The 26,242-nt window shown below is 41.9% G+C and overlaps 1 protein-coding gene across 1 annotated transcript in view; it reads right to left on the reverse strand.

The window, feature by feature from the left end:
* Window positions 1-485: 485 nt before the first annotated feature.
* The window catches only part of LOC123307190, a 102,531-nt gene continuing 76,774 nt past the window's right edge, over window positions 486-26,242 (reverse strand). The window contains exons 20-40 of the mRNA XM_044889408.1: window positions 23,883-24,824; window positions 22,733-23,828; window positions 19,880-22,674; window positions 17,003-19,824; window positions 15,230-15,241; window positions 14,480-14,838; window positions 12,418-14,422; window positions 12,181-12,243; window positions 12,061-12,099; window positions 10,749-10,823; window positions 10,261-10,541; window positions 9,974-10,200; window positions 9,782-9,899; window positions 7,587-7,744; window positions 4,566-4,824; window positions 4,265-4,418; window positions 4,015-4,074; window positions 3,491-3,583; window positions 3,165-3,218; window positions 2,681-2,743; window positions 486-1,237 (exon numbers count right to left, since the gene is read on the reverse strand). Of these exons, the coding sequence (XP_044745343.1) occupies window positions 1,087-1,237; window positions 2,681-2,743; window positions 3,165-3,218; window positions 3,491-3,583; window positions 4,015-4,074; window positions 4,265-4,418; window positions 4,566-4,824; window positions 7,587-7,744; window positions 9,782-9,899; window positions 9,974-10,200; window positions 10,261-10,541; window positions 10,749-10,823; window positions 12,061-12,099; window positions 12,181-12,243; window positions 12,418-14,422; window positions 14,480-14,838; window positions 15,230-15,241; window positions 17,003-19,824; window positions 19,880-22,674; window positions 22,733-23,828; window positions 23,883-24,824 (11,826 nt within the window). The 3' untranslated portion in view covers window positions 486-1,086. The remainder of the gene's footprint in view (window positions 1,238-2,680; window positions 2,744-3,164; window positions 3,219-3,490; window positions 3,584-4,014; window positions 4,075-4,264; window positions 4,419-4,565; window positions 4,825-7,586; window positions 7,745-9,781; window positions 9,900-9,973; window positions 10,201-10,260; window positions 10,542-10,748; window positions 10,824-12,060; window positions 12,100-12,180; window positions 12,244-12,417; window positions 14,423-14,479; window positions 14,839-15,229; window positions 15,242-17,002; window positions 19,825-19,879; window positions 22,675-22,732; window positions 23,829-23,882; window positions 24,825-26,242) is intronic.

Genomic DNA, 26,242 nt, shown 5'->3' on the forward strand with positions numbered 1-26,242 from the left:
AGCCAGTATAAAAAAGTAGATACATAGGTATTTCCATAAAGCACGATGTTTCGTTCGAAACTTTTCACTGTTATGGACTAAATTCATGAGACGGAATAGGTCACTCATAAAGTCTATAATTTGGCGGTAGCCGCCTGGAAAGTCCACTAAAAGAACCTTATTGCCTAACTCTGCGAAATTTCCAACGTAAAATATTCCAAATTTTATCGGAGCGTGAAGTATAAACGGCATTTCTACCCTTCTATATGTAGTTTAGAAATTTTTCTAAACATAAACGAGGGGATGAAGCTCTCGTTTATGTCGACGTAACTAGATCGTAGAATTTAAACACCCACCCGTCGCGATTACCCAGAAATTTATTTATTCCCTTAAATATAACGCTTTTTATAGCCAACTATCTGTATGAACGACAACCCAAAATTGATTTTCATTCGAAATTCTCGTCGATCAAGGAAAAGGGGAGATGTTTCAATTGATAAAAACCGTTTAATAAAATTTAGTTTATTAAATAACAACTTTTTATAGTTAAATAATAATACAAAAGCATTACATAATATATAAATAATAAATTGACTCCACCAACCTTCCATACTGGCGAATAAAAAAGTAAGGTTTTTTTTTCACAACTTGATAATCACACAGTTTTATAAAACTAGCAGATAGAAAATGAGGATTATTCAAACAAATTTACAAGCTATGTTAGGTAAATTAGTAAATTACTAATAAATGGTCCCTCTGTAAGCCAAATAAAGAAAATTAAAAATATACATTCGATTCAAGACAAAAGGATTGATCACAACAAAACGTTAATTCAATATGGCAACTCAACAACGTAATATAATTTCTTTCAGCTTCTTCACACACGTAATATAGTAGGTAAATATCGAAAAATTGCAATTGGCTAACTAGTATTTCAATAATGTTCAGAAATCCCCCGGAAGAACGGCTGGCGATCCGTCGTTCCGGGCGATTTGAGAGATTAAAATTATATTTTGTACAAAAATATGAACAATTTTATCGAAAACAGAGCTATATATCGTAAGTCAGTCAAAAAGGTGAATTTTGGAATTTAAAATCATACAAGGTTTATAATCTGAAGGGTTCTCTTTTATCAGTTGTCTTTTTCGCTTGTCCAGTCGGCGTGTCCGACGCTCCGGACGTTCTGCGGAGGAGCCTAGACACTGCCGTGGTCGAACCTGGCGGTACTGGGGTGTTAGAACCGGATGGGGTTCTTGTCCTACACAGATAGAACATAATATGAGATGAAAATGAGTCTTCGGCATTGGTTTAGATTTTTTACAAGATTAAAGTTTTTAGTCAATGCTTAGTTCAAGTCAACACAAGCTTTAAGAAACAAACACAAGAGTAGGTACATCTGACATTGACCACCTAGATTGATGTCTATTTTTCGTGAAGAAGTTCCATTTTGAAATCGTATCAAATGAAAATTAAGGCATTTACTGATGTGACGAAAATACATTTTGTGAATTTGGCCCAGTACTTTTTTATTTTTGGAAAAATTTTTGTTCTGAATTGTTCTAAGTTTGTGCTACTTTGTTCCGTTGAAATTTTTTTTCAATTATATACGGTTCTCAAGATATTCCACAAAATGTATGGAATGGACCAGCCCAGCACTTCGATTTCCGTGAAGAAAATTTTTGTTCTGAATTGTGCTAGGTTTGTGCCGTGGAATTTTTCTTGTAATTCCATACGGTTCTCAAGATCTTCCACAAAATGTATGGAATGGGCCAGCCTATCACTTTTCGATTTCCGTGAAGAAAATTTTTGTTCTGAATTGTGCTAGGTTTGTGCCGTGGAATTTTTCTTGTAATTCCATACGGTTCTCAAGATATTCCACAAAATGTATGGAATGGGCCAGCCTATTACTTTTCGATTTCCGAAAAAAAAAAAAAAATTGTGCCTAATTTTGCTAGGTTTGTGCTGCCTTGTACTGTGGAGATTTTTTTTACTCAATACGGTTCTCAAGATATTCCACAAAATGTATGGAATGTGCCAGCCTAGCACTTTTAGTGAAATGGGTTTTCATGGCTGAAATGGATTGTTCTATATATAGGTACTCATTAATTCTGAAAGTGCTGGGCTGGCCCATTCCATACATTTTGTAAATATCTTGAGAACCGTATGGAATTACTAAAAACGCCCACGGCACAAAGCAGAACAAACCTAGCACAATTCAGTACAAATTCAGTGATTTTTTGGCCCATTCCACACATTCTGTGGAATATCTTGAGAACCATATGGAATTACAAAAAAATCCTCACGGCACAAAGCAGCACAAACGTAGCACAATTCAGCACAAGAATTTTTTTCTCGGATATCGAAAGGTGCTGGTCTGGCCCATTCCATACATTCTGTGGAATCTCATGAGAACCTCATGGAATTAAAAAAAATCTCCACGACACAAAGCAGCACAAACTTGGCACAATTCAGCACAAAATTTTTCTCGGAAATCGAAAAGTGCTGGGCCAACTTCACACACATCGAAAATACCGATAAATTACGACTGTCAATCAATCATGACAAATATACACTGCTCCAATTTTGAAGTGGATTTTCGAAAGGAAATTTCAATCAAAATGGAAAATCTCTTTGAAAAACCATTAGTTAGGTCGGAAACATCTCGTCTCTAACCAACGAACGTATCAGATTTTGTTATTACCTAGCTGAGGTCCTCAGGCTGGGTGCAACACCCACTGTCACAGGTCTGGTCTTGCTTGCACTCCTAGTTAAAATATACACATGCCAAGTTAGTTGGATTACGCATTATTACAGCTGATAAATTCACAGTCAGCGAGTGAAAATTCGAACCATTCTAATGAACGAGAACGATTTCCAATGAACAAGAGAAAAAATTCTACATTATACAGATTTTGACAAGCAATCAACTTCATTGGAAATCGTTTCTAGCGCCGTTAAATCGACAAACATTAATTATGCAAAAGATGAACACTTGGAATGGTGAAAATAACTTGAATCTATTGAGAAATCTCTAATTTTTCTCTTGAGTTTGATGATTTGTCATAGATAATGGATAACTTTACAACAAATGTAAACAGACAATGAACAAGAAAACATCATGCACTAGAGTACCGTCATGCGATGAACCATGCCTCTATTACCCACATTTATAAAACATCTATTACCTATCCGGTACAGGAATTTTCGATTTACTAGATTTACTCGTTGAAGATTTGGTTCTGGTTAGTGGATAAGAAGAAGAAATTGCTGTTAGTTGAATATATTCACACCAGTATAATAAAACTAATCAAAAATAAAGACTAATAACGCTCAAAAACAAAACCCACATAAAAATATAGGCAAGTACAATAACGAAACGAATAGAACAATTAATACAGAAACGAAACGCAAGAAAACGAAATTAAAGAATTGAATAAACGAAGAGGCAATGAAATCGCAACCAAACTGCAAATCGGCATTGAAAGGCATGCAATCAAACATTTATTATTACCCAGATGAGAAAGACACCGAACAAGAATCTGAAGTGGAAGGTGATTCAGGATCTGTATCCCCATTTCCTCTATACACGGGTATACGAGATTTGCTTTAATAGAAACAGAAAATTGATGTTAAGGAAATGGTATTCTTTAACTGAGATCTCGACCCATTCGACATTTGCTTTGGGTAGGTGGCAAGTGGAGATTTTCACCAGTTACTTCCTAGGCAATGAAAAGATTTTGTTCATTTGATGGAAAAATATCTCAATTTTTCTCTGTATATAAGAATAATTGTGAACTTCGAAATAATACGTTCCTAACGATATATGGGAGTAGGTCGAGATCTTCTAATTATGAAAAGTATGATAGATAATACGTTGAAAGACCCGAAGAGTTCAAACTGGATAAAATGCCGAGGATAGCCGTCTACGCATACTTTCCCAGATACCCAAGAACCCAATCGACACTATTTGTAACAAAATGACCAAAGCCCCTCGTACATTTCCCAAAACAGTGCACACGATTTTTTTTGGTTTACCTTGACTTTGGCGTTATAGCTGTTAACATTGGTATACTTGATGCCCTTGGTATTCCCGACCTATCGAAGGTTATAACATTATGAATTATTAGTAGTATTCTGTAGAGAAGTTTAATTAATGGAAGCTTTAAAGCGTTAAATCTTTCTCGGAATTTTTTCAATCAAATTCGAGGCAAACGATCGAATAGGATGAAATAATCCTCCAGCCAAGATGCCTGATGTTCGTTCATCGAACTGATTGAGTACTCACTTTGTGACCGGACTAGCTGGAGATACCAAACCACTGGGAGTTCTTGAGCCGGAAGTCGTTCCATTGACATTCCTTCTCAGGGTTGAGGACGTTGTGCTGGCTGTTCTTCCGCTGATAGGGGTCCTCCTTGGAATTCTTGAAGGGGTACCATCATCTAGAAATGAAAATAAAAAAAATTAAACCTTGCTACTTTATCGTGGATTGATTTTTTTCTCTACGTAAGGGGGGTGTAATGAAGTTTCATTTTTTCAACAAAAATGCAACCTAATTTCAGAGCAATTTTTTCGTTTTAATTCCTTACCTGTGCTGTCTAAAGAAAGAGTAGATCCGTGCCTAGATGGAGGTTTGCTGCTCGGCCTACTTCCCGCTCTAGATGCCGGCCTTGAATTAGATCTGGACCCTCCAGGAGTTAGGGTGGACCTGTACGATGGTTTCCTTGGCGTACGGAATGACGCGCTTTCGTTATCTGATAGCGAATCTGGCGTTCCAGCGGACAGGGATGATTTCGATGTCCTTGGTAAACTGCCCATCGGCACCGATCTCTGAGATCTTTCTCTCACCTAAACGGGAGGAATCGATGATGTAGGAGGGATATGTACGAAAACTTTATCAATAACAGTGCGCAAAATGAAAAAGGTTCCCGGTGATAACTACAGCTTCCACATTTTTTCTGATCACTACAGATGAAGTTTTTCAAGAAGATTCAAAGATCGAAACTGGAAATTCCACAATGATATGAATAAAAAGAACAAATATAAAGAAAAAGTGGAACTTTCCAGATCAAGAATCACCATGAAAAACGGCTCGACACATACAACAACAGGAGAACCTCTTCCAACTACTGCAAAAGCTATTCTAGCTTACTTACAATTCGAGACCTTACCTTATCGGGTGGTGAAACAACGATCTTGAAAGAAAACGATATTGCAAATTGATTGTTCGTATTATCGGGTTTCTAAACTGATCCAAACGCTAAATCACTAACAGAATATTGTTTTCTCGTGACCTAACTACTCGAAATCTTCGTGTGCAACAGAATGACGTTTTCGAGCAGAACTTACCTGCGGTATACCGACCATTGGAACTTGCGATAAATACAAAAGTCTGTGATGGTCTGTTTCTCGTCCAATAACGGCAACTGCATGGCAAACAATCAAAACACACAATTAAATACTCAAAATTGCTCGAAAGGTTCGATTTGAGTATGTAATTGGTACCACAGACGTTCAAAAAATTATTCTAACTGGTGATGCAACTAGAGAACGGCCTAAACTCGCATGCTCATGCAAGAAAACGACACAAAAATGAGATTTGCGGTGAATAATTCTTCTAAACTTGGTGTTTGAGGAATAATTTTTCCATCCATCAAAAACGGTCTGAAAGTATGAATTGATGTCATGAACGCCGGATCAGTCATGCCTTGGAATTCGCACAAAACCGAGCGATTTCTGACAGTTTAGGTTGTTAACACTGTGCTACGTTGCCGGTGCACTTTTTTAGTTGATAAATAAAAGATAATCATTCACATAAGAATATAATTAATGTATTTGGTTTATGATAGCAATTGAAAGAACTTATTGTGGGAAATTCTGTCGTGACTTCAACAATTTTTCTGAGCAATACGTACGACAATGAAGTATTTACTTTTCAATAAATATCAAGACAACTTTTACTGACTACTTCTTTTATTGCATCAGACAATGTAATGGAGAAGTCATTGTATCACCGGATTATGTGAACTGTAATGATTGATGACTTTGTGAAGACTTTTCCAGACGTATTTTTGATGGATTTCATGCCACCAAAACCTATAGCTGAATAACTAAAGCTACAACTCACAAAATACAAGACAAAAAATACCCCAAACCTGTGTAATCACACAAAGAAACGAAAGAGTGTATTACCCAATGGAAAGAATTTGGATTGGCCTGTGTCCAGTGTAGGGTGGGGCCAGCTGTGGAACCCACATGCAAAGGATATGCATTGCCGATCTCTCCTTTAGCACGAAGCTGCTCAAATATAGGCATCAGCTCCGCCATATGCTCGTGAGCTAAACAGCACATGCCAAACATAACAGCAATTGTTCGATAGAACGATGATAAAATGTCTTTTGTGCGTTTCACACAAAAAGAGGTTTCGACCTAACATCATGTGGATATTGTCGACTTGAAATCGATACAGGGCTTTGTTTCTCTTGAGAAACCAGATATGTTCAATCATTACAATATTCACATGTGTCGGCCACTTTTCCTATGTACAAAGTTTAAAAATTATGTGTAACTAAACATCCATAAAAAAGGTATACACATAAAATTAAGCCAATGTACATAAACTATAATTGTCAACGATTTGATTGAAACAGTTAGTACCAGCCAGAATCGATGATTCAATCATCATTGAGTCTGACAGACGGTAACTATTTCAACAATTCAAACAAACAAAACTCGAAGAAGATCAAAATCGAAGATCCCACCGATAGAGAAAAATGTCTATAGAATTGTGTCTGTAAAGATAAAAAAAAAGCGTGTGCCAACTAATCACAAAAAGAACTATAAAATTCTCTATATCGACAAAAGTTCCGGGTACCAATTAAACACAAAAACAAATATAAGAAAACTACAACGTTCATAGAACAGACAGACGGTCGTATCTCCGATAGAAAAATCACTGAACCTGAATCTCCTGAGGCAACGTAAAATTCCGATGTAACTCAAGAATTGCGTACAATATTTTTCACCTACCTTACCTTACCGATTCAAGGTGTGTGGGTCGTGTATGGAGACATGAAGGTCATGCAGAGGATTGTATACTTACTCCAAACTACTCAAGCAGTAATATCTACATTTGTTTGGACGAGAAAGAGACGCCAAAATCCCCTTTAAGGTAGAAATGTGCATCTCTTTCACTAGGAAAAACTTTACAACATACGGGAAACTAGATACATAACTTGCAAAAAGAGGAAAATGTAGAATATCATGCTTTGCTATCACAGTTACCATATCAATTCATAATATACATCTTGGTTGAACATGTTTGCTGAATTATGCCACTTTCAGAGAATGTTTGAATAGATTAAAACCAGTAGCAGGCGAGACGCAGCATTTGGATGAATCAGCTGATTTTCCCCTCTTGGCACTCTCATTCAGTGAAATTTGTATACAGAGTGGGCCATTGAAAACGAAAAGTTTAAACACGAAGAATAAAACAGAATAATAATAAGATAAAAAAGGCAATCACCAAAACGACAAGAGAGAGTGGTTATAGGTGCGCAATCAAGAAACATGTCCACACAAGAGAGCAGTGCGAGCTGCCGGTGCAATACCTTCGTGATCGGCCCCTGAGGGGTGCGTAGTGATGATGCGGAGGAACCAGAGGCAGGACTGGAGACCGAGGTCTTCGGCTTGAACGCGGTCATGGTCTGGGAGACACCGTCCGCTAGGATGAACTGTTCTCGGAGTTCAATGTTTGTGCGTCCCTTAGCTGTGGTGGTAAGATGGTAGTGGTGGTGGTGGTGTTGTTGGGATTGATGAGATGAGATGTTCGAGATTTCAGAGGAATTTGGAATTGAGGGGAAACGGGCGTGAGAGGAAGATAAGAACAAACAAAAAAGCATTAAAACTAAAATCGTACCATGTTGTTGAAATAAAATAAAAATGCGGCGACGCGATCTTACCACGAAGAATATGGAGAATCGAGATAAATTCATATGATAGACCTATACAGGTTGATTTACGTGTCGAATCACCTTGTACATAAAAACCTCAAGGAATACTCCTGACGAAAATTATGTATTTTTTATGAAATATCTTCACATTTTGAAATAATGGTTATTTCAAACCGTTTCCCAAAAAATATTATTTTAAGTACTTAAAAATAAAAAATAAAAATGGGATTTAAAATTTAAAGCCTTTCGTTTCTATTGCACAAGTTGGCAACATCGACTGAAATATGCCTTGAAAATAAAGGACAATAAATACACTATCTTGATGAGATAGACAAAGATGGCTGTCTATGAAGTCTGCGACGAATGAGGAAGGTCGTAAAATTTTATGGGATTTTTATGGCCGATTGTTGTTGAGGCTCGACTGAGTACGCGCCTTATGATGGCTGTAAATCAACAGCTCTTTTTAGTAGGCGCTGTTGCCAAATCGTAAACTAGAAACGAAGCGATTTGAATTTCAAAACATCATATTTGAAGATGATTTTGAATAGTTTCCGCGGGGCATTTGAAAAATTCATGAATGAAACTCATTATTATTCAGTTTAAACTCGCATATGCTGTGATAACCCAAACTGAGGAGAATTCCCCATTATGTGAAAAATGGCAGAATTTTTTCTGGAAAATCGTCAAACTTTTGAAAATGAATAAACTTTCGATAATACCAGCCTTCGTTCAATTCCAACGAACAAAACGATAAGAGTGAGGGCGAGTTTATAGAAATATCAATTTCGTTGTACGTTAAAAGGCGATCCAACCTTTGCTCCTTCTTCTTCGTGGAAAGACCCGTCCTAGTGCGAAAATCGATAGAATACACAAACTCAGAACAAAAAAAAAGTGTGTACAAAGTAATAAAACAACCTAAAGTGTACGGAACGGCATCTCAACTAAAACAAAATATTAATACCTAATAAGAAAATTAAGGTTATCGATCATGCAGAAAAAAAACGTATACCACAACCAATATGTACAGTTTCGTGATTTTTTCAGTCGTACCACTAAATCTACTGTTTCAACTACCAGTTACTAATCTTGTCATGTCTGTACACCCTTTGAAAAAATCACTGTACCCATCATGCATAATCTTACCAAGGGGGCACCAGGGTTCGTGCTCTTCGGGTTTGTCTGGGTGAGGTAATGGTAACACTAGCATAACTTTCGACATTTAAAACATATATACAGGTGATGAAAGATTACGATGGTGAACATTTAAAGCGCAACGTATTCGCAAAATTAAGAATTAAGTGATGAGAAGGGGAGATAAGGAGAAAGGTAGAGTAAAAAATATTATTAATGCTTTGGAACAATTTTTCATGTTGTGCACTACAACACTCCGTTTGAAATTTTTATTTTAATGATTGATCTCTTGTAAGTCCATGAAGTGTTATAATGCAACATTTCGGTTTTATTATTATTATTATGGATAGAATGACGTGAATTAGCGTTGTACTTTTAGCAAATGATGTTTGATGTTGAGGTAGAAGTTTTAATATGAGAAAAGCTAAAAATATTAAGCTTAAAATTATGCCTTGGATTAATTCCTCAGGAGACACAGTTAATACAGTCAGTAAATTCATCATTAAAATTATTAAGAGGTTCAGTTGGTCACAATATCATCTTCATTTTGTTAAAATTCCTGTCTTCTCTTTTGTTCATTATTGAGTTGACGTGTTTCGAAGTGAATTTAAGGAATCAATAATTATTAACATTGAAATGTTCTGAATTCGAAAGTTGAAGATATAAAATAATTATTGACTCGTAAGAACGATGTAATGTTTTAGGAATGGAAGAAAGCTCACCTCTGCACGGATCATTTTTCACTAAGAATTCATCTAACGCTACCCAACCTCCTCCTACCCTCACCATGACGGTACTTCTCAAGATCCTCACTAGCCTCAATTTCTGACTGTCCCCGAACTGAAACATAATCATTATTTCATCATTCATAGTTGCTACATATTGCAGGAAGCCATTCTATGTTCAATTCTCACCCTATATTTTCCTTCGCCGACTTGGAACACCCTGAACTTCTGTCGACACGTACACAACATGACCAATCGCTTGACCTCGTCGTGAATCTTCTGGGAATCGTTGGGCGCCTTCTCCTCCCAGTCCGGCCTCAGGGCCGCGATGAACTTCTTCCAGTCGATGAAACCCCTGTTGTCCAAATCGAACATGTCCGCCACGTGTTTCATCTCCAACCTCGACGTATCGAACTCTGAAAAAAGGGGAAAAATCGAGGGGCGATCAAGACTTGGGCCCTATGCGGTCCACTTACTGGTTTTTATGATACCCTCGATGAATTCCTCCCTGGGAATCAGCTCGTTGTTGTCCTTGTCCATCTTCCTGAACAGGTCGGTCAGCCTGGACTTCTTGTAGTTCATGAATTTCAGGAACCTCTTCCTCCAGTCGTCCCACGAGAAGTTATCGGCCTTCTCTTTCTCCTTGAGATACGCCAGATGTTCGTAGAGCTCGCGTTGTCGTTCCCACGAGAGCATCCAGACGTGCCTCCATTTGTCGTATAGGAATTTGACTCTCGGGGATTTGAATTCCGGTTCGCTGAGGGAAACATTAGTTAGACGGGTGTTTTAACGATGAAAAAAGGCCAAAGATGCGGTTTTCGATTCAAGAAACGTAAAACTGACATGCATTAAAGAAAATAAACCAAAAGTTTGAAAACATTCGATGCAAATCTCAGGTGTATGCATTTTTCTTCACAAACGAAGAATTTCGGATAGGATTGTAAATGAATTAAATGATAAGTACCTTCCAGGTAAGAATCTAGGTCCGAAGTGAGGATATTGTGGATCTGGACTGAGTTCTCGACCGGGACTGGACCGGCTGTAGACAAAGCACATGCAAACACCACATTACTAAACTAGCTCATAAAATCATTAAAAAAATATCAATATCATTCGAAACAAAAGGAATCATGAACAAACCATCACCAAATGCAATGACCTACCGACATAAAGCTCGACTTTTGACTAAAAACTGATAAAAAAACAATAAAAGATTAAAATTCTAAAGTACAAACATATGGTAAAAGCAATCATATCTCAAATGTAGGAAATCTTGCGAATAAAAGCTACACAATGGATGATTTCAAACTAAAGCTCTGATGAAAAGCAGCCCAATCACTTTTTGTATTCAAATTATGAACTGCGTGCTTTGATACCCTTTGGAATTTCAGATATCTCTCACCAAGACACATAACATTACTAATTAACCAGTAGAGTAACACTGATCAACAATTACTAAGGATCATCAGCCTTCGATTTATTAAATTCGGGAATATTCACTTATTCTCATCAGATACCAGAGTACCTTAAGTCAAAATACTTGTTTTTTTTTCAGAAAAATATGAAAGAATGACGAGTTTCAAAGAAAAAACATTTTGATTGAAAATATAGGAAATTCTAGGTTCACAGAGCAATATTAATCATTACTTTTCAACAAAGATTATAGAGTTAGGAAGAGAAGCGATTGAAGTGATGGGAGCGCCATCTCGTGTGTTAAATGTGTTACTAAGACCCTAAAATATTTTTAAAGGGCCATCTCCAGAAATATATGAAATTTTTCAAGATTTCAGATGGCATTTCGATTATCGTACTGCTTTTTGTTCATCTCGCTCCTTTAAGTTGCTAATCATTAAATTTTTGTGTGTATTTTCTTAGTGAAAATCTCAAAATGACGTTCGAAATTTTTTGAACGGTGAAGAGCTGTGTATGAAATGTTACAATACAACAGAATTCGAATTTCGCGCCCTTCAATTATAAAACAGTTTTTCTGTATTGACAGTACGCTATCAGCGCCATCTCATTGTCAAATGTGGCAAACCCAGGCCCAAATATAGTCGGTTTTTAGTACTTGAAATATGAGGGCGTTTCCTATCTCTCTACTCAATAATCTTCGATTGTGATAAACTGAGAGTTGCCTATCTACAATTCGCCCATGCCACGATTAATGAGAAATTTATACGCGTTCCCTATCAATTGTTGAGCAGTGTATTCGCACAGTTCATCCGACGAAATCGTTTATAATTATCATGCAACATTTAAACAATGAATTCGCTAACCTTCCTCTGTGCGCAAGGAAATCTTTGGATCCTTTGAAGCTGAAATAAAAATGAAAACGTTCACAAACTGAATCTCAAGAAACGATCGATGCGATAAAATGTGCAACACTAACGACCTACCTCTGTTTATGCCCAAGGGTGCCGTAGTTATCAGCTTCACGAATGTCATGCTGCGATCCGCGTCTGAAGATACGAGCACAAATCAAAACATGCACAACAAAAAAACACAAAAAAAACGCAATTGCAGCTACAAAATTCGTATCTCAACACTAGTAGATGAAAGCGAATGAGATTACGAATAATCAAACAAAAAATTAACTCAATACAAGAAATTAATAAAAAGTTAAAACAACTTACAGCGTTCCCTTTCCTTTGACGAACTTCTTGACGTCTTTCGTGGCTTGCGCAGCTTTCACCTGTTTAGCCTTACAAATCCTGTCAACCTCGATCTGTCTCCTCTGAGTATTCTCCATAAACTCCTTGTGGTCGGCTATGAGTTTTTCGGTGGCCGGAATGTCTTGCGGCAACTCCTCGCGTTTGAGGGCGATGAGCGTGTTCTCGAGTCCCAGGAGCCACTGGATCAGTTCCTCCAAACTGTCGTCCAGATTCTTCAAGGTCTGCATGTGCGAGGCCAACCTCTGGTATCTCTGCAAGGCCCACTGCGACACCTCCTCCCATCTGGTCTGGATCACTTTGATCCAGTTCTTGATGACGTTGATGCTGTCCGGATGGGATTTGGCCAAGACGTTGTGCGCCAGTTCCAGAGTGTGATCTTTGTCGATCTCCTTCTCTGCCAACTGTGCTCTGAAATCTTCCAGCATCTGCAACTGTTCGAGAGCGGCGGCTTCGTCTTCCGGAACGTTCCCCATGAATCTCAGTTTACGTTCGGCCTCCGATAGCCAGTCCAGGAGCATGTTGACAGCCATATGTAATTTTTCAGCTTCTCTGAGGGCCTCGCGCAGTTTTTCGGACTTCCTGTGGGTCAATTTCGATACGTTGTCCCATAGTTGATTGAGGTCCAAGAGTTGCTCCCTGAGTTGCGTAGCATCTTCTTTGTTGGCTTTACGTTCCAGCTCTTGGCCGGTCTTCATCACCGATTCCATCTGTTCGTTTCTCCTTTCCAGTTCTTTCTCGAAGAGTCTGTGTTGTTCCACCAGATGGTTGACGGTATCGAGATCTCCATGAACCGGTATATCTTCAGAAAGTTCCCTCTCCACCTTCTTCAACCACTGAAGCAACGCCGCGAGAGCATCCTTGAATTGACCAGAATAGAGTAAGGCTTCTTCTAATTTACGTTGTCGATCCACGCTCTTATTACAGACGCTGGTCCATTTGTTCTTGAGCTCAATCAGCATCGTCTTGAGAATAGGTTCGTCGGCTTTAGGTGCTTTATCTTTCAGGGACTTTCCGCTCTTCATCACGTTATCATAAGTGACTTGTTTGCCCGAGAGCAATCGTTGGAATTCTTGATGTTTCGTGATCTTCAGTTTGATTTGTTCTGGTTCATTTCCAACGGCCGTACTGAGGAGTTTATCCAAATTCTGTTCGGTATCTTCCAGCCAATTCATCAAGCTCGTCCAAGAGTCGTGGAAGTCCCTGGCCTCCTTGTAACCCAAATCCAACGCTCTGGTCCTTTCGCCGGATTTGGAGGCGACCCTTTCCCAACGATGCTGGACGCTTATCAGCAGATTCTTGATGAGTATCACGTCTTGCTTCTGACTGAAGTACTTCAGATGGGTTCCCTTCTTGTCCAGCTGCAGCATTATCTCGCGATGGGCCGCCACGTCCTTCTGGAACACCTTGTGTTCTTCGATCTGTTGCTGTATGGTCTCCAGGACTCTGGATACGGGTTTCAGATTCGTCAGGATTTTTTCCGCGTTGGTCAGCCAATTGACGAAGTTCTGGAGGGCTTCGTGGAACTCCGTGGCCTCCTTCAGAGCTATCTCCAATTTGATCTTCTTGTCGTTGGCTCTGGCGGTGACGGAGTCCCAACGTTGCTTGAGCGTTCTCAGGTTATGCTGTAGGTTAGAGGCCGCGTTGGGACCTCTCTTCAAGTATTCCTGACCCTGGGCGAGCACGGTCTCCACCTTCGGTCTGTTTTCCTCTATTTCGTTATAGATTTCCATGAAACGTTCCAGTTGTTCGGTGGCCGTTTCTGGTAAGCCTCCAACGGGTTTACTGGCTGCGATGATACCGTCCACGTCGCCCAGCCAGGCGAGGAGATCTTGGATTTCGGCGTTGAACCTCTGGGCCTCAGTGAGGGCGTCTTCCAATTCTCTCTGCCTATCAGCCGCCTTACGCATGAGAGCCTTCCATTCCGTGTTCAGGGTGTTCAGTTTGTCTTGAGTGGCGGACGCTTCATCTGTAAACAGTATAGAGTTAAGTTATCGGATGTTAGCAGTGAATTCGTCAGACTTACCCTCTCCACTCTCGATGATTTGGCGTCCAGCGTCGTTCAGAGTATCGATACTGGTCTGATGAGCCTGTATGTCGTTTATCAACACCTTCAACTTGGCCAGTTCGATTTCTAGAATTTGGGCATCGCCAGCAACGGGTTTCAGTTCGTCTAAGGTGTGGTCGGTCTTCTTTATCCATATGAGTAGTTCACTAAGAGCGTGTTGGAATTGTCCGAGCCTGAGCAAGGCGTTTTCCAACTGTCTCTGTCTATCGACGATACCTCTGAGTAGATCGTCCCAACGCTTGTTCACCGCAGCGAGTGGAGCCTTGATCGCGGCAGCTTGGTCCGCCGAAGTCCTCTCGGTAAGTTCTTGAGCTTGCCTAAGGGGAAAAAAAATTGGAGAACTTTTCCAGGTTATGAATTTCAAATAAGCAACGCTAAAGCTGTAAAGCACAAATATCAACAACGCGTTAGTGGAAATTTCGACTGCATTTTCATAAAGCCCCAATCAGTCAATCCAATGAAAAATCGGTATAAAGGATGTTCGTATTAGAATATGAAACAGATTTTTCATCGGAAAGAATAAGCGCAGTAAAACGGAATTGAATCACTGCTGAAAAAACCGAAACAAAAACGATGAATTCAATATGTCGAGACAAGACATGCTCTGATACTGATTAAACTAAAAAAAAAAAATAATGTCCATGCTTTTATTTCATTTATGCGTTATCACATAGGCATTGCACCCCACAAAACGTAAAATTCTCTTGCCTGATGAGACTCCTGTGGTCGGTGGACACATCATAAAAAATATATATTGTTAATAATGTATTGGATAGAACTTAGTCGACTAAATATACACTGAATGATGATTATGGAAGGTCTGTGAAAAATAACCAAACTTTCGTTGATCAAGATGATTAACTATGTAGAATTCATATTTGAACAGTTAGTTGATTCACACCTACTAGCCTGGAGATATTACAGACAGAGGAGGCATTGGAAACACTTCATCTGTCGAAAATGTCGCCTCTTTTGTCGATGAATATTATGATTGTGATAAAGATATATGAAAATTTTTATTGAATCTAAGCAAAAACTTTTGTTTATTGGCTGCTTCTTGTTCGGACTTAGAATACGGAATAGAAGAATAGGACTTTTTTTATTTTTCGAGCTATATCGACCTAGGTCATTATTTTGGATAATTCGAGGTCGTATATTACGAATATGAAATTAGTTTCTTCCTAGGATTAGTATCTTGGGAAATAAATCACATTTAGTCGAAAATTTAGAAAAAATTGGTCAATTTTGAGGAGCTGTAGTAGCCAGAAAAAAGGTACTGGACATATGCTTATTTTTTTAGTGATAGATTGATCATTTGCGAATATAAAAATCCAAATTTCATTCAGCTTCCGCGAACAGTTTGAATTTTATGATTTTTTCCGCGAAGGTCCAAAATTTCGGAATTTCCATCGATCATAACTTGAAAAATAATCCTTTTAGCAAAATTCTCTTTGCATATTCGTGATCTACGCCCTCGATTTAGTAAATACTTCAATTTTGGTGGTAATCGGAGAGATCGAAAATTTTTCAAATTTTTCCATACATATGCATGGAAAAATTGCGATTTTTGGAAAAAAATTTTTAGTCTCCGATTGGAACCAAATTGATCCTGTCGACTAATTCGAGGGCGTAGATAACGAATATGCGAACAGATATTTTTAAAAAAATTTATTTTTCAAATTATGGCCGATGGAAAATTCGAGATTTTCAACCTTCGCGGGAAAAATCGTAAAATCTCAAATGTTCGCGAAAGATGAATGGAAGTTGGATTTTTTCATTCACAAAGGATCAGTCTGTCAGCAAGAAATTCAGCATATGTTCACTGCCTTTTTTCAGGCTGCTACAGTTCCTCAAAGTTGACTAATTTTTTCGAAATTTTCCGCTAAAAAAGATTTATCACCCAAAGTACTGATCCTAGAAGAAATCTGATTGCATATTCGTGATCTACGACCTCGAATTATTCAGTAAAATGACCCGGGTCGATATAGCTAAACGAATAATTTTTTGTTCAGACTATTTGAGATTTTTGTGAAAAAAATTTTTGGTTTCCAATCGGAACCAAATTCCTACTGTCGACTCATTCGAGGGCGTAGATAACGAACGTGCAAACAGATATTTCTAAAAAAATTTATTTTTCAAATTATGGTCGATGGAAAATTCGAAATTTCGAATTAGCACCGATCATAAACAGGGGTGGGTAGTACCCATTCATCTTGTCGAAGATATCGATATTTTTTTTTCTCTTCTTCTTCTTTTCGTAGATTTATTTCTGGTAACGGGATACAGCAATGAATCGAACAGTAGTGTTTTGGCCTAGGTATTCATGAAATTCATTGTATTATGGTTTTTTGGAGCAAATCTACCCGTGGATCTCCTGGCCTGCTAGTGGTATCCAATGATACATGATTGAAAAAAAGTTCGGTTAATTTTTTGTCAACCCTCGAATATTCACATAACCCAATATTAATAATGTACACTGACCTGTTAAGGGCTTCGACCTTAACCATGTGCGGATCCACCTCGGCCTTGAAGTCTTTGAGCTGACCGATCTGTTTCTTAACGGCGTCTATGTCCGCACCCAGAGGACCCATCTTGGCGAACTTGTTCTCTGCCTTTTCCAGGAAATCGAGCAGATTGTCCAGGGTCTCGTGGAACTCCATCGCCTTCTCCATAGCGTCTATCAGATTCTCCTCGCGTTTGGCGTACAAGGCCGTGATGTTGTCCCACGCGTGATCCAAGTCTTCGATGTGCTTCTTCACCTCCGGCTTATCCGGCTCGCCGCACAACTTCATCAACTTCTGCCCGGAATTCCTCACCTGATCTACCTCCGGCTTCGTCTGGTCGATCTCCTGTCGGATCTCTTGCAGCGCCACCTGTTGTTCTTGAATGGCCTTGGGTTCGACGGCCGGCGGTTCTTGACCGATGAGCGACTCCTCGATGTCCTTGAGGGTGGACATGATGGCGTGGAGCTCCTTCCAGAACTTCTGAGCCGCGTCCAGGGTCTCTTCCAGGGAATTGCCGCGGTTGTTGGACGCCCTCTGTACATCGTCCCAGAGTTTGTTCAGTTTGTCCAACTTGCGTTTGATCTCTTTGATGGCCGGGTCCGCCCTGTTGGCGGCCTTGTTGATCACGTCGTCCGCGGCCCGCTGTACGGCAGCGTAGGCTTCTTTGCGTTTGTCCAGGTCGCCCATGAGGTTATCGTTATCCTCGATCTGGTCCCTGATCTTGGGAGGATGGGCGGATATCGGTTCGAGGTTGTTCACTTGGTCGGCGGTGTTGGAGAGGGCGCGCAGCATACCCTCGAGTTTATCGCTGAACTGCGAGCTTTCTTGCAAGGCTTCTTCTAGAGCCTGTTGACGTTGCCTGAGCTCCAGTTTAAGAGCGGCGTATCTGTCGTTGTCGCTATCGAGCAATTCCTGTACCTTGGCGCCGTCATCATCGTTACACAGTCTGACCAGCGCTTCTCCAGTTTTATTCAGTTTATCCACCAGAGGTTTATGCTCGTTGATGCTCTGAAGGAACATCTCGTTTCTGTCTTGTTGTTGAGCGATCAGGTCTGGTCTCAGAGCTGGCATAGATAACATCGCCACTTGCTCTTCCATGTCGTTGAGCCAGTTGACCAACATGTTGTGGGTATCGTGGAAATGTTCCGCGAGAGGCAGGGCCTGTTCTAAGATGCCCAATCTATCGGTGCTAAGAGCCGATACGGTGTCCATGGCCTCTCTCAGATCGTCCATCTTTTCTCTTATCAAAGACGTGTCCTCGTTCGGAGGCGTCTCTCTGAGGACCTTCTTGGCGGTCGACAAAACGTCGCGAACCCTGCTCTTCTGACTGGAGATATCGTCGTTGAGGGCCTTGTGTTCTTTCAGTTGCACCCTTATCAGATCGGGTTCCGCCGACGGTTTTTCCGCGTCCTTTATCTGTCCCTCCACTTCCCTGAACCATTCGAGGAGTTCGTCGATGTCGCTGGTGACTTCGAGGGCGCGTTGTTTGCCCAGGTGTATCCTCTCGGCGCGCCTCTGGATCTGTTCGGCTATGGCGTCGAACCTCCTGTTATCCCTGGTAACCAAACCTTCGATCGTGGCTGCGCCCTCTCCCGGACTCGCCTGACATAACTGTGGACCGACCAGATTGATGTGCTCCAGTACTGGTCTAAGTTCTTGAAGGTCGAACTCGAGACGCGCTATCTCGTCCTCGTTGGGTTCAGCAGATTGCAAGATGATCTCAGCGTTCTGCATCCAGTCCACCAGACGGTTGTGATTGTCGTGGAACTGTTGCACGAGAGGAAGCATCTCTTGAGCGTGTTTTAGAAGTTCCGCTCCTCGAGATGTGAGGTCGTTGTATCGCCTCTGAAGGGAGTCCAGTTTATCCTTCAATTGGAGGGCTTCGTCGGACGATATATGACGCATCAACTCGACTCCAGCATCTACGGTTCCATCCACGTCTTGCTGCCTGCTAGCTAGTTCTTCAGAAAGGCCGGTTAAGTCGTCCATTTGTTCCAACAACTTATCCTTGTGGACTGCTAGTACCTTGTAACGTCTCAATCTGTGCTCCAACGAGTCCATCCAAGCCGCCAAGTCTTGATACGTTAAGACGAGGTGGCGTAAGCCTTGTCTGGACGCCGTCAGTAACTCTCCAATGTTCTCACTCGCTTCTACCAGGTTGCCATACCTGTCGGTCACCTCTTGAAGTTTATCAGCCAAAATAGAAGCTTCATCTTCTCCGACCAACGACATCAGGTTGGATGCGACGTCCGTCAATTCCCTAAAGTCGGGTTTCTTGTTCAAAATATCGTCGTGGAGTATATCGTGCTCCCTTATCCTCTGTTGTATCTTTTCCTCGTCCGTAGGGATGATCTCCATATCCTTGATCTTCTTCTCGCTGCGATCCAACCACTCTTGCAACGGTACCAATTTATCCTGGAATTCTTTGGCCACCTTCATGGCTTGTTCCAGGTCCAGAGTTCTCTGTTGCGCGCCCTGAGTCAGGGTGTCGAATCGTCCCATCAGATTCTTCAGTTGTTTCTCGATGGCCTTCCTTTCGGCCGGATCGGCTTCCTTAGCGATGTCGTTGCCCATGCTGAACAACGAAGACATGGACGGTTGGCGATCTAGCAGCATCTTCTTCAGGAATTTCTGTTCTTGAAGCTGGGCCTTTACCACTTTGTAGTCCGCGGATGGAGGCTTCTGGTTAGCCACGAGATCTTCGGTGTCCGTCAGCCATTTATCCAGACCGTCGAGGGCTTCCTGGAATTTGCCCGACTGGAGTAACGCCACGTCCAATTTTCTTTCCCTGTCGTTTATCTGAAAATTTAAGGGTGATTTTGATGGAAAGTTATGAGATGATGTGATCGCTTACCTTATCCTTGAGTGCGTTCCACTGTTCATTCATCTTTTCGAGATCCTTTTCCAAAATCGCGGTGCTCACGCCAGGCGACGCAGACTGGATCAGACCGTGTCCGAATTTGTTCCAGGAATCGACGTTTTTACCCAGAGGTTCTATCACTCTTCCCAGGAATATCTTAAAGTCTTTCTGTTGGGCCCTTATGCTGTCCACTTCGGAACCTACCGGCTTGAACTTCCTGAGCTGATCTGAGGCATCGGCGATGTTCTCTAAAATGTTGGAATTGGCCATGTAGAAGTCCTCCAGTTTCTTCAGGGTGTTGTTGAGGTCTTGTTCTCTGCCCTTGGTACGATCGTCGAGTTTACCGATCTGTTTTCTCAAAGTTTCAACTTGTTCTCTAGTTTGGACGGTGTCTGGAGCGAAACCGCTATCGACCAGAACTTCTCCAGCGTGTATCGCGTCGTTTACTTCGTCGGACGCCCTGTTGATCTTCTTGGCGAACGTGTAAACCTCGTCTAATTGTCCGTGGACCGTTTTTACATCCCTACCCGGCGGCTTCATACCGTCGAGCTCGTTTTCCAAAGAGGCGAGATCGTGGGAAAGCCCCTTGACTTGGTCGTTGAATTGCGTGACAGCAGTAGCGGCCGATTGTAATTCCAAACAACGATCGTCGAGTTTGGCTTGGAGTTCGCCGAGTCGCTCGCTCAAAACGTCGACTTCGTCTTGTAAATGATTAGCGTCGATTCCGTTCTCCGAAGCTTCATGGGCTAAATCGATACCTTGCTGACGCACCGCCTGTAACGGCTTCTTCAACTTGGCGGTTTCGTCCCTCAACGCCTTGATCCTATCCAGAAGTTTGGGATCTTTCGCGGCACCTCCCAAGGCGTCGTGAGAGGCTAACTTATCCTCGCATCTCTCTAAGCCGTGTTGGAAATCTCTCAGGTTCTCGTTGAAGTCTATCAATTTTCTGGACTGATCCTCGAGAGCTTGCGTACGTTGGATAAGCTCATTGTTCAGTTTTTCCCAACGCTCTTTGAGGTCCGCGATTTCGTTCTTAACGATGTCTTTGTCGATATCGCAGGCGGATAGGAAAGTGTCGCCCAAGACCTTGGTATTTTCATATTCTCCGGATTTCTTCCAGACTTCGTTACGGAAAACTTGAAGCTCCTTGAGTTGTTTCTCTATGTGTTTCCTGTGGAACGACGACGGTTTCAGACTGTCCAATTTGTCCTCAGCCTGTCGCAACCACGGTAGGAAATTTTCTAAGGTACGATAGTACTTGCGGCAATGTTCTTTACAAGTTTGAAGTCTAGTCTGACGATCTACGGCTTCTTTTCTCAGTTTATCCCAGTGCTGTTGGATTTTATCCATTTCACGCTGTAGTGGTCGCGTGTCGGTTTTGTTTCCGCGTCCTAGGATGTCTCGACCTTTGTTCAATAACATTATTACTTCGTGTTCTCTGGCCAGGACATCTCTGTATATGGGTTCGTGATGGGCTAACTGTTGGTCCAACACCACGCGATCGGCGGAAATCAACAATCTTTCAGTGAGAGAGCCCAGTTCATCGGATAACCATCCGAGCGTTTTAGCGCACGAAGCTTCAAACTGTCTTCCGTCGCGAAGGGACCCTTCGAGTTCAGCCTTCTTGTGGTCCAGTTTCTTCTGCAAGGCGTTGAATTGTCTGCTGATCGACGCCAGTTTACCCTGAATATCTGCCCTAGAAGCGGGATCGCTCAATACGTCGCATAGATGAGAACCCGCAGCTTCCAGATCTGCCAGCATGGGTCTTTGACCCTCGAGCTGCCTCTCGAGGTTTTCGATTTTTCTCAGCTGTTCCTCCGGGTCCTTATCCAGCGGAAGCTCGTCCAAATTGTCCGAAATTCCCTGTAGAGCGTCTCTGAGTCTTATGAGCTGCGCGTCGAATTCCCTGCTGGTATCTGCAGCGGCTCCGAGGGAGTCCGCTCTCTCTTCCAGTCTTCCCAGAAGATCGGCCCATTTTTGCTGTATGTTGGCCAGTTTATTGTTGATCCTCTGACCGTCCGGCGAACGTACGTCCAGGAACGCTAGGACGGAATCGCCGACGTCTATCAAATGTTGGAGCTGAGGTTGCTGCGACCTGAATTCTTCTCTCAGAACTTGAACTTGCTGAACTTGGGACTGAACCATCCTGGAATCGCTCGAGATGGGGCCAAGGACTGTTAACATCCTTTCTTTGGCGCCGAGCCAAGCCGAGAGGGAATCGTGCGTATCGTGGAATTCTTTCATGTCCTCCATGAACTTGATCTTGTTTTTCAGGTGATCGCTCAGGCTCTTCCAATGGGAGACCACGTCTTCCAGTTCGTCGTTCAAGGTGTCGCTTCCGGGGGAACCAGGTTTTCTACGTAGTAAATCTTTTATTTGGCTCTTGGTCGAATCCAGTAGGGATTGTTTTTCGTACATCTCTTCGAGAACTTGCTTGATCTGTCTGTTCAGTTTATCGGCCTCGTCCTTTGTGTTAGGTATGGCGTCTTTGGGTAATTTCTTTTGGACTCTGTCGAGGAACGTGCTCAAAGTTTTCAGATTGTCCAGATGTTTCCTGACCTCTTCAGATAGAGAATCTATTTCGGATTGTCTGTCGTTTATCTTCACGCCGAGCATCGAATAACGGTTGTTGATTTCTGCGAGTTGCTGTTGAACCGGTGATAGTTCTTCCAAGTGGAACCCGTCTTGACTGGAACGGCGAGAAGAGAAGCCGCTTGATCCACCGGTTGAAAGGGGACTGAGGGCTTTTGTAGGCGACGGTGATCTTGCGTCTATCGATTGTCTTCGTCCTGAAAAAAATTGATTACATATTTTATCTGGAACTTCTATCGAGATAACTTCACTTACCACTGTTGAATGATGGTCTCTTCGTGGGACTGTAAGACTGACTCTTACGTTTGGTTGGAGAGTCTGGTTGATCCCCTCTGATGAGATTTTCGTAGACCAAGCCAACATCGTTGACTCTTTCAATGGTTGAAGCGTAGTCCTTGTATTCTTTAACGATGGGTTTCAACTCTTCGTTCTGCTTCTTCAAAATCTCCAAGTCGATCGCGACGACCTCCAAACGATTCACCTTATTCTCCATCTTACCCAGCCAACCGAAAACGTCTTCGCGCGATCTCTCGTAAGCGAGAAGCTGTTCCGATCGTTGCTTCGACAGTTTCTGCTTGTCGTCCAGCATATTCAACAGGTCCCTCCATTGGTTCTCCAACAGTTTGATCTTATCTCTGACGTTGGAAACGTCAGTGACGTCCCTCTTGTTCACCAGGTCCTTCCCTTGGTGGACGATGCCTTCGAACATCTCGTGCTTGTCCTCCACGTTGGCGCCGATGTCTTGCATCCTCTTCGAGATCTCGTCGTGCGGAAGCTTGGAGAAGTCTCGCGACTCGATCATTTCCGTTATGCCCCTGTACCACTGATCGAACTGCGTCACCTGGCCGTTGAAGTGGGTGAGGTCCCGATCGATTTCCGCCAGGAATTCTCCCCGCTTCTGAGATCGATCGAACAGCTTCTCGAAGCGCACCTTGACGTCGTTCAATTTCGTCTCGATCTTCTTGGCGACGCGCGCGTTGCTCGTGGAATGTATCAGTTCGCTGGCGGACAGGTAGACCGAGTCGACGGACGAGATGTGGTTGTCGATGTCCGACTGCAGGACGCGGTGTTCACGTATCTGTTCGTCCAGACGTTCCTTGACGAGAGAGGCCGGTTTCTGGGCGTTTTTGAACTGGCTCTCCGCGGAATTCAGCCAGTTTATTATGCCGTCGAGGGCGTCCTGCACGCCCTGCGATTGGATCAGGGCCGTCTCGAGTTCCTGGCAGCGATCGGTGATGGCGTTGCTCAGTTGATCGTATTTCTGTTGCAGTTCCACGACTGGTTGTTCCAGTCTGTTCAGTTCGGAAGGTGAAAGTTGTCCTTCCAGTGACGATATCAAACTTCTCACGGCCTGAAAAGTCGAAAGGATTAAGTGATGATGCTGGAAATCGATTATTTCACTTACCATTTTAGCATTATCGATTAGTCTTCCGTTGGCTACGAACTCGTTATTCATCGCTTTCGCGTTGTTGAGTTGATCTTCGACGGATCTAGGATCGCCGCTGATCGGTTCGTTCAGAATCTTGATAGCTCTAGGCTCGACGTCCCTCAACCACAACCTGGCTTTCTCAACGGCGTCGCTGTAATCTCTCTGTCTGCCTCCCACACCCGATATGCGGTTGGACAAGTTGTTCGCCCTGTTCAGTAGATCCTTGTACTGCTGAGTTATCAGACTAACTTCGCTACGCACTGGAGACTCTTGAGACGTTAGAGGTTCGACGTGTGGTAGTCTGGAAGGAAGGGAAGTCCTGAATTCGTTCAGTAGCTTCAGGTACTCCTTGCCCTCGTCCACGAACTTCTGAGCGGACATGGTTATGAACCTCAAATCCGCCTGATGAGCGATGACGTCGCTCACGAATTCTTTCGTGCTATCCACGCTGGAATCTAGGTTCTTCAAGTCCGTCAAGGAGCGTTCTTTATCTTCCAGAACCCTCCTGGCCTTGGCCAGCCAGTCGGAGAAGATCTGCATTTCCGACTTCAACTTGGACAGCTCGTCTCTAGACGTCATCATTTTCCTGAGCAAGGCGTCGCTGCGTTCGACAGCTTTGTCGTATCTGTTCTTGAGCGTTCTTCCGCTCTTCTCCAAGGCCATCACCTCGCTCTTGGATAGCACGTCGCCGGCAGTCAACACCAACTGCCTCACTTGGTCGCTGCAGCTGGTCACTTGCACGTGGTGATGGTCGAGGTCGTCTTTGATGTGCTTCATCGTGTTGATTTGGTTCCTTAAATCTTCCTCGAACTCGTGGATCACGTCTTGCGAGGCTATTCTATCCTCCACTTCTCCTATCCAGTGCAGGAGTTTCGACAGGGTTTCATCGCACAGTCTGTACTTCTCCTCGACCGCTTGCTGAAAATCGAACACGACATTTGATATACAATGAGATACAGTGCGATTTCCTAAGGTTCAACTTTGATTAAGATCTGGGAGTTATGATTCGAAATTTCAATTGAAAAGTTGAACGTCGTTTGCCAGAAGCTAAACATCCCTTAACCTAAACATGCACTCAAGCATTGCGAACACACATAATGATGTTAGTTTGAAAAGAAATAAAGTTTTACCTAAAACACACTTAAAAACCTGTAAACAAAATATCGATAAAACTGGATACAAAATAAACATAAATGACAAAACAAAGAGCGATTTCACAATCGATTATAAAAATTAATTTGTTAGATTCTTGCTGTGTGAGTCTCTCCAGGTGTTACAATTCTCAAATAACAATAATTGAGTGGAGTACTTGCAAATAACTGCTTAGTATTTCGAAAAATAATCATTAGTTACTTCAACCTATTATTATGTCTTCAGTAATATTTGAGCAAATAATATATAAGTTTGTTACAACAGGTTATAATTTTTATTCTTTTAATAATATTTGTTTATTACTGTTTTACTGACTTCAAGTTGAGTCTAGCATTATTCAATGCTAGGGAAATATGGATGTTACCAAGTTGAAACTGCATGATAAAGCATATGACAGTCATCTATAACTGAACTGGAGCATTCCATAAGCTTTGATGAAGGTCATACTACGGAGGGTGTTCGAAAAAAAATCGATACTTTCTCAATCTACCGATCGTACTTTCCTCTAACTGTCTGGGTGTTGTTGTGAGGAAATGAGATGATTAGGTTATACTTTGGGTTACTGGTATGAGTAAATTATGTGAAAGCGGATGTAATGATACGTTATGTGCGGGGTTGCAGGCGTTTATGCACATTCTCAGTAGGACCACCACACAAAAATGAAAGCTCCCAGGGGTCACAAGCTGCAAAAAACATTCATGTTATAACTCATTGTATTACATCGGAAATCGGGTAAGAAATAAAAACGAGGGAAACATCGAGATCGAAATAGTTTGGAAAGAATAACTGATTCGGATTCTGTGAGATCGTGTGAAATGATATGTGAAAAATTTATTGCTGCATTTGTGGTGCGAAAAAATCAACATCGACACGTTCTTCTATATGACATAGAAAACTGAACATCCAGCATGTGGTCATTACATCCATTTTCTGAATATACAGAGTGAGACATTGAAAACGAAACAGAGGCACTTTAGGTTGGCAGAACCGAATTATGTGAACCAGCTTATATCTTTTGAACCGAGCTGATTCGGAAAAAATTATAGAGGTACACAGTGTTTCTTTTGACCTCAAGAATCTACTGTTCATATACTTGTGCCACTCAAAGATTCATCTTGTTTAATTCGGTCCTGCCTCTTCTACGCACATTTCTCTGCACCAAGCCAGTCGATCATTTCTGCGAC

The sequence above is a fragment of the Coccinella septempunctata genome, chromosome 2, assembly GCF_907165205.1.
Source record: "Coccinella septempunctata chromosome 2, icCocSept1.1, whole genome shotgun sequence".
Taxonomy (NCBI): domain Eukaryota; kingdom Metazoa; phylum Arthropoda; class Insecta; order Coleoptera; family Coccinellidae; genus Coccinella; species Coccinella septempunctata.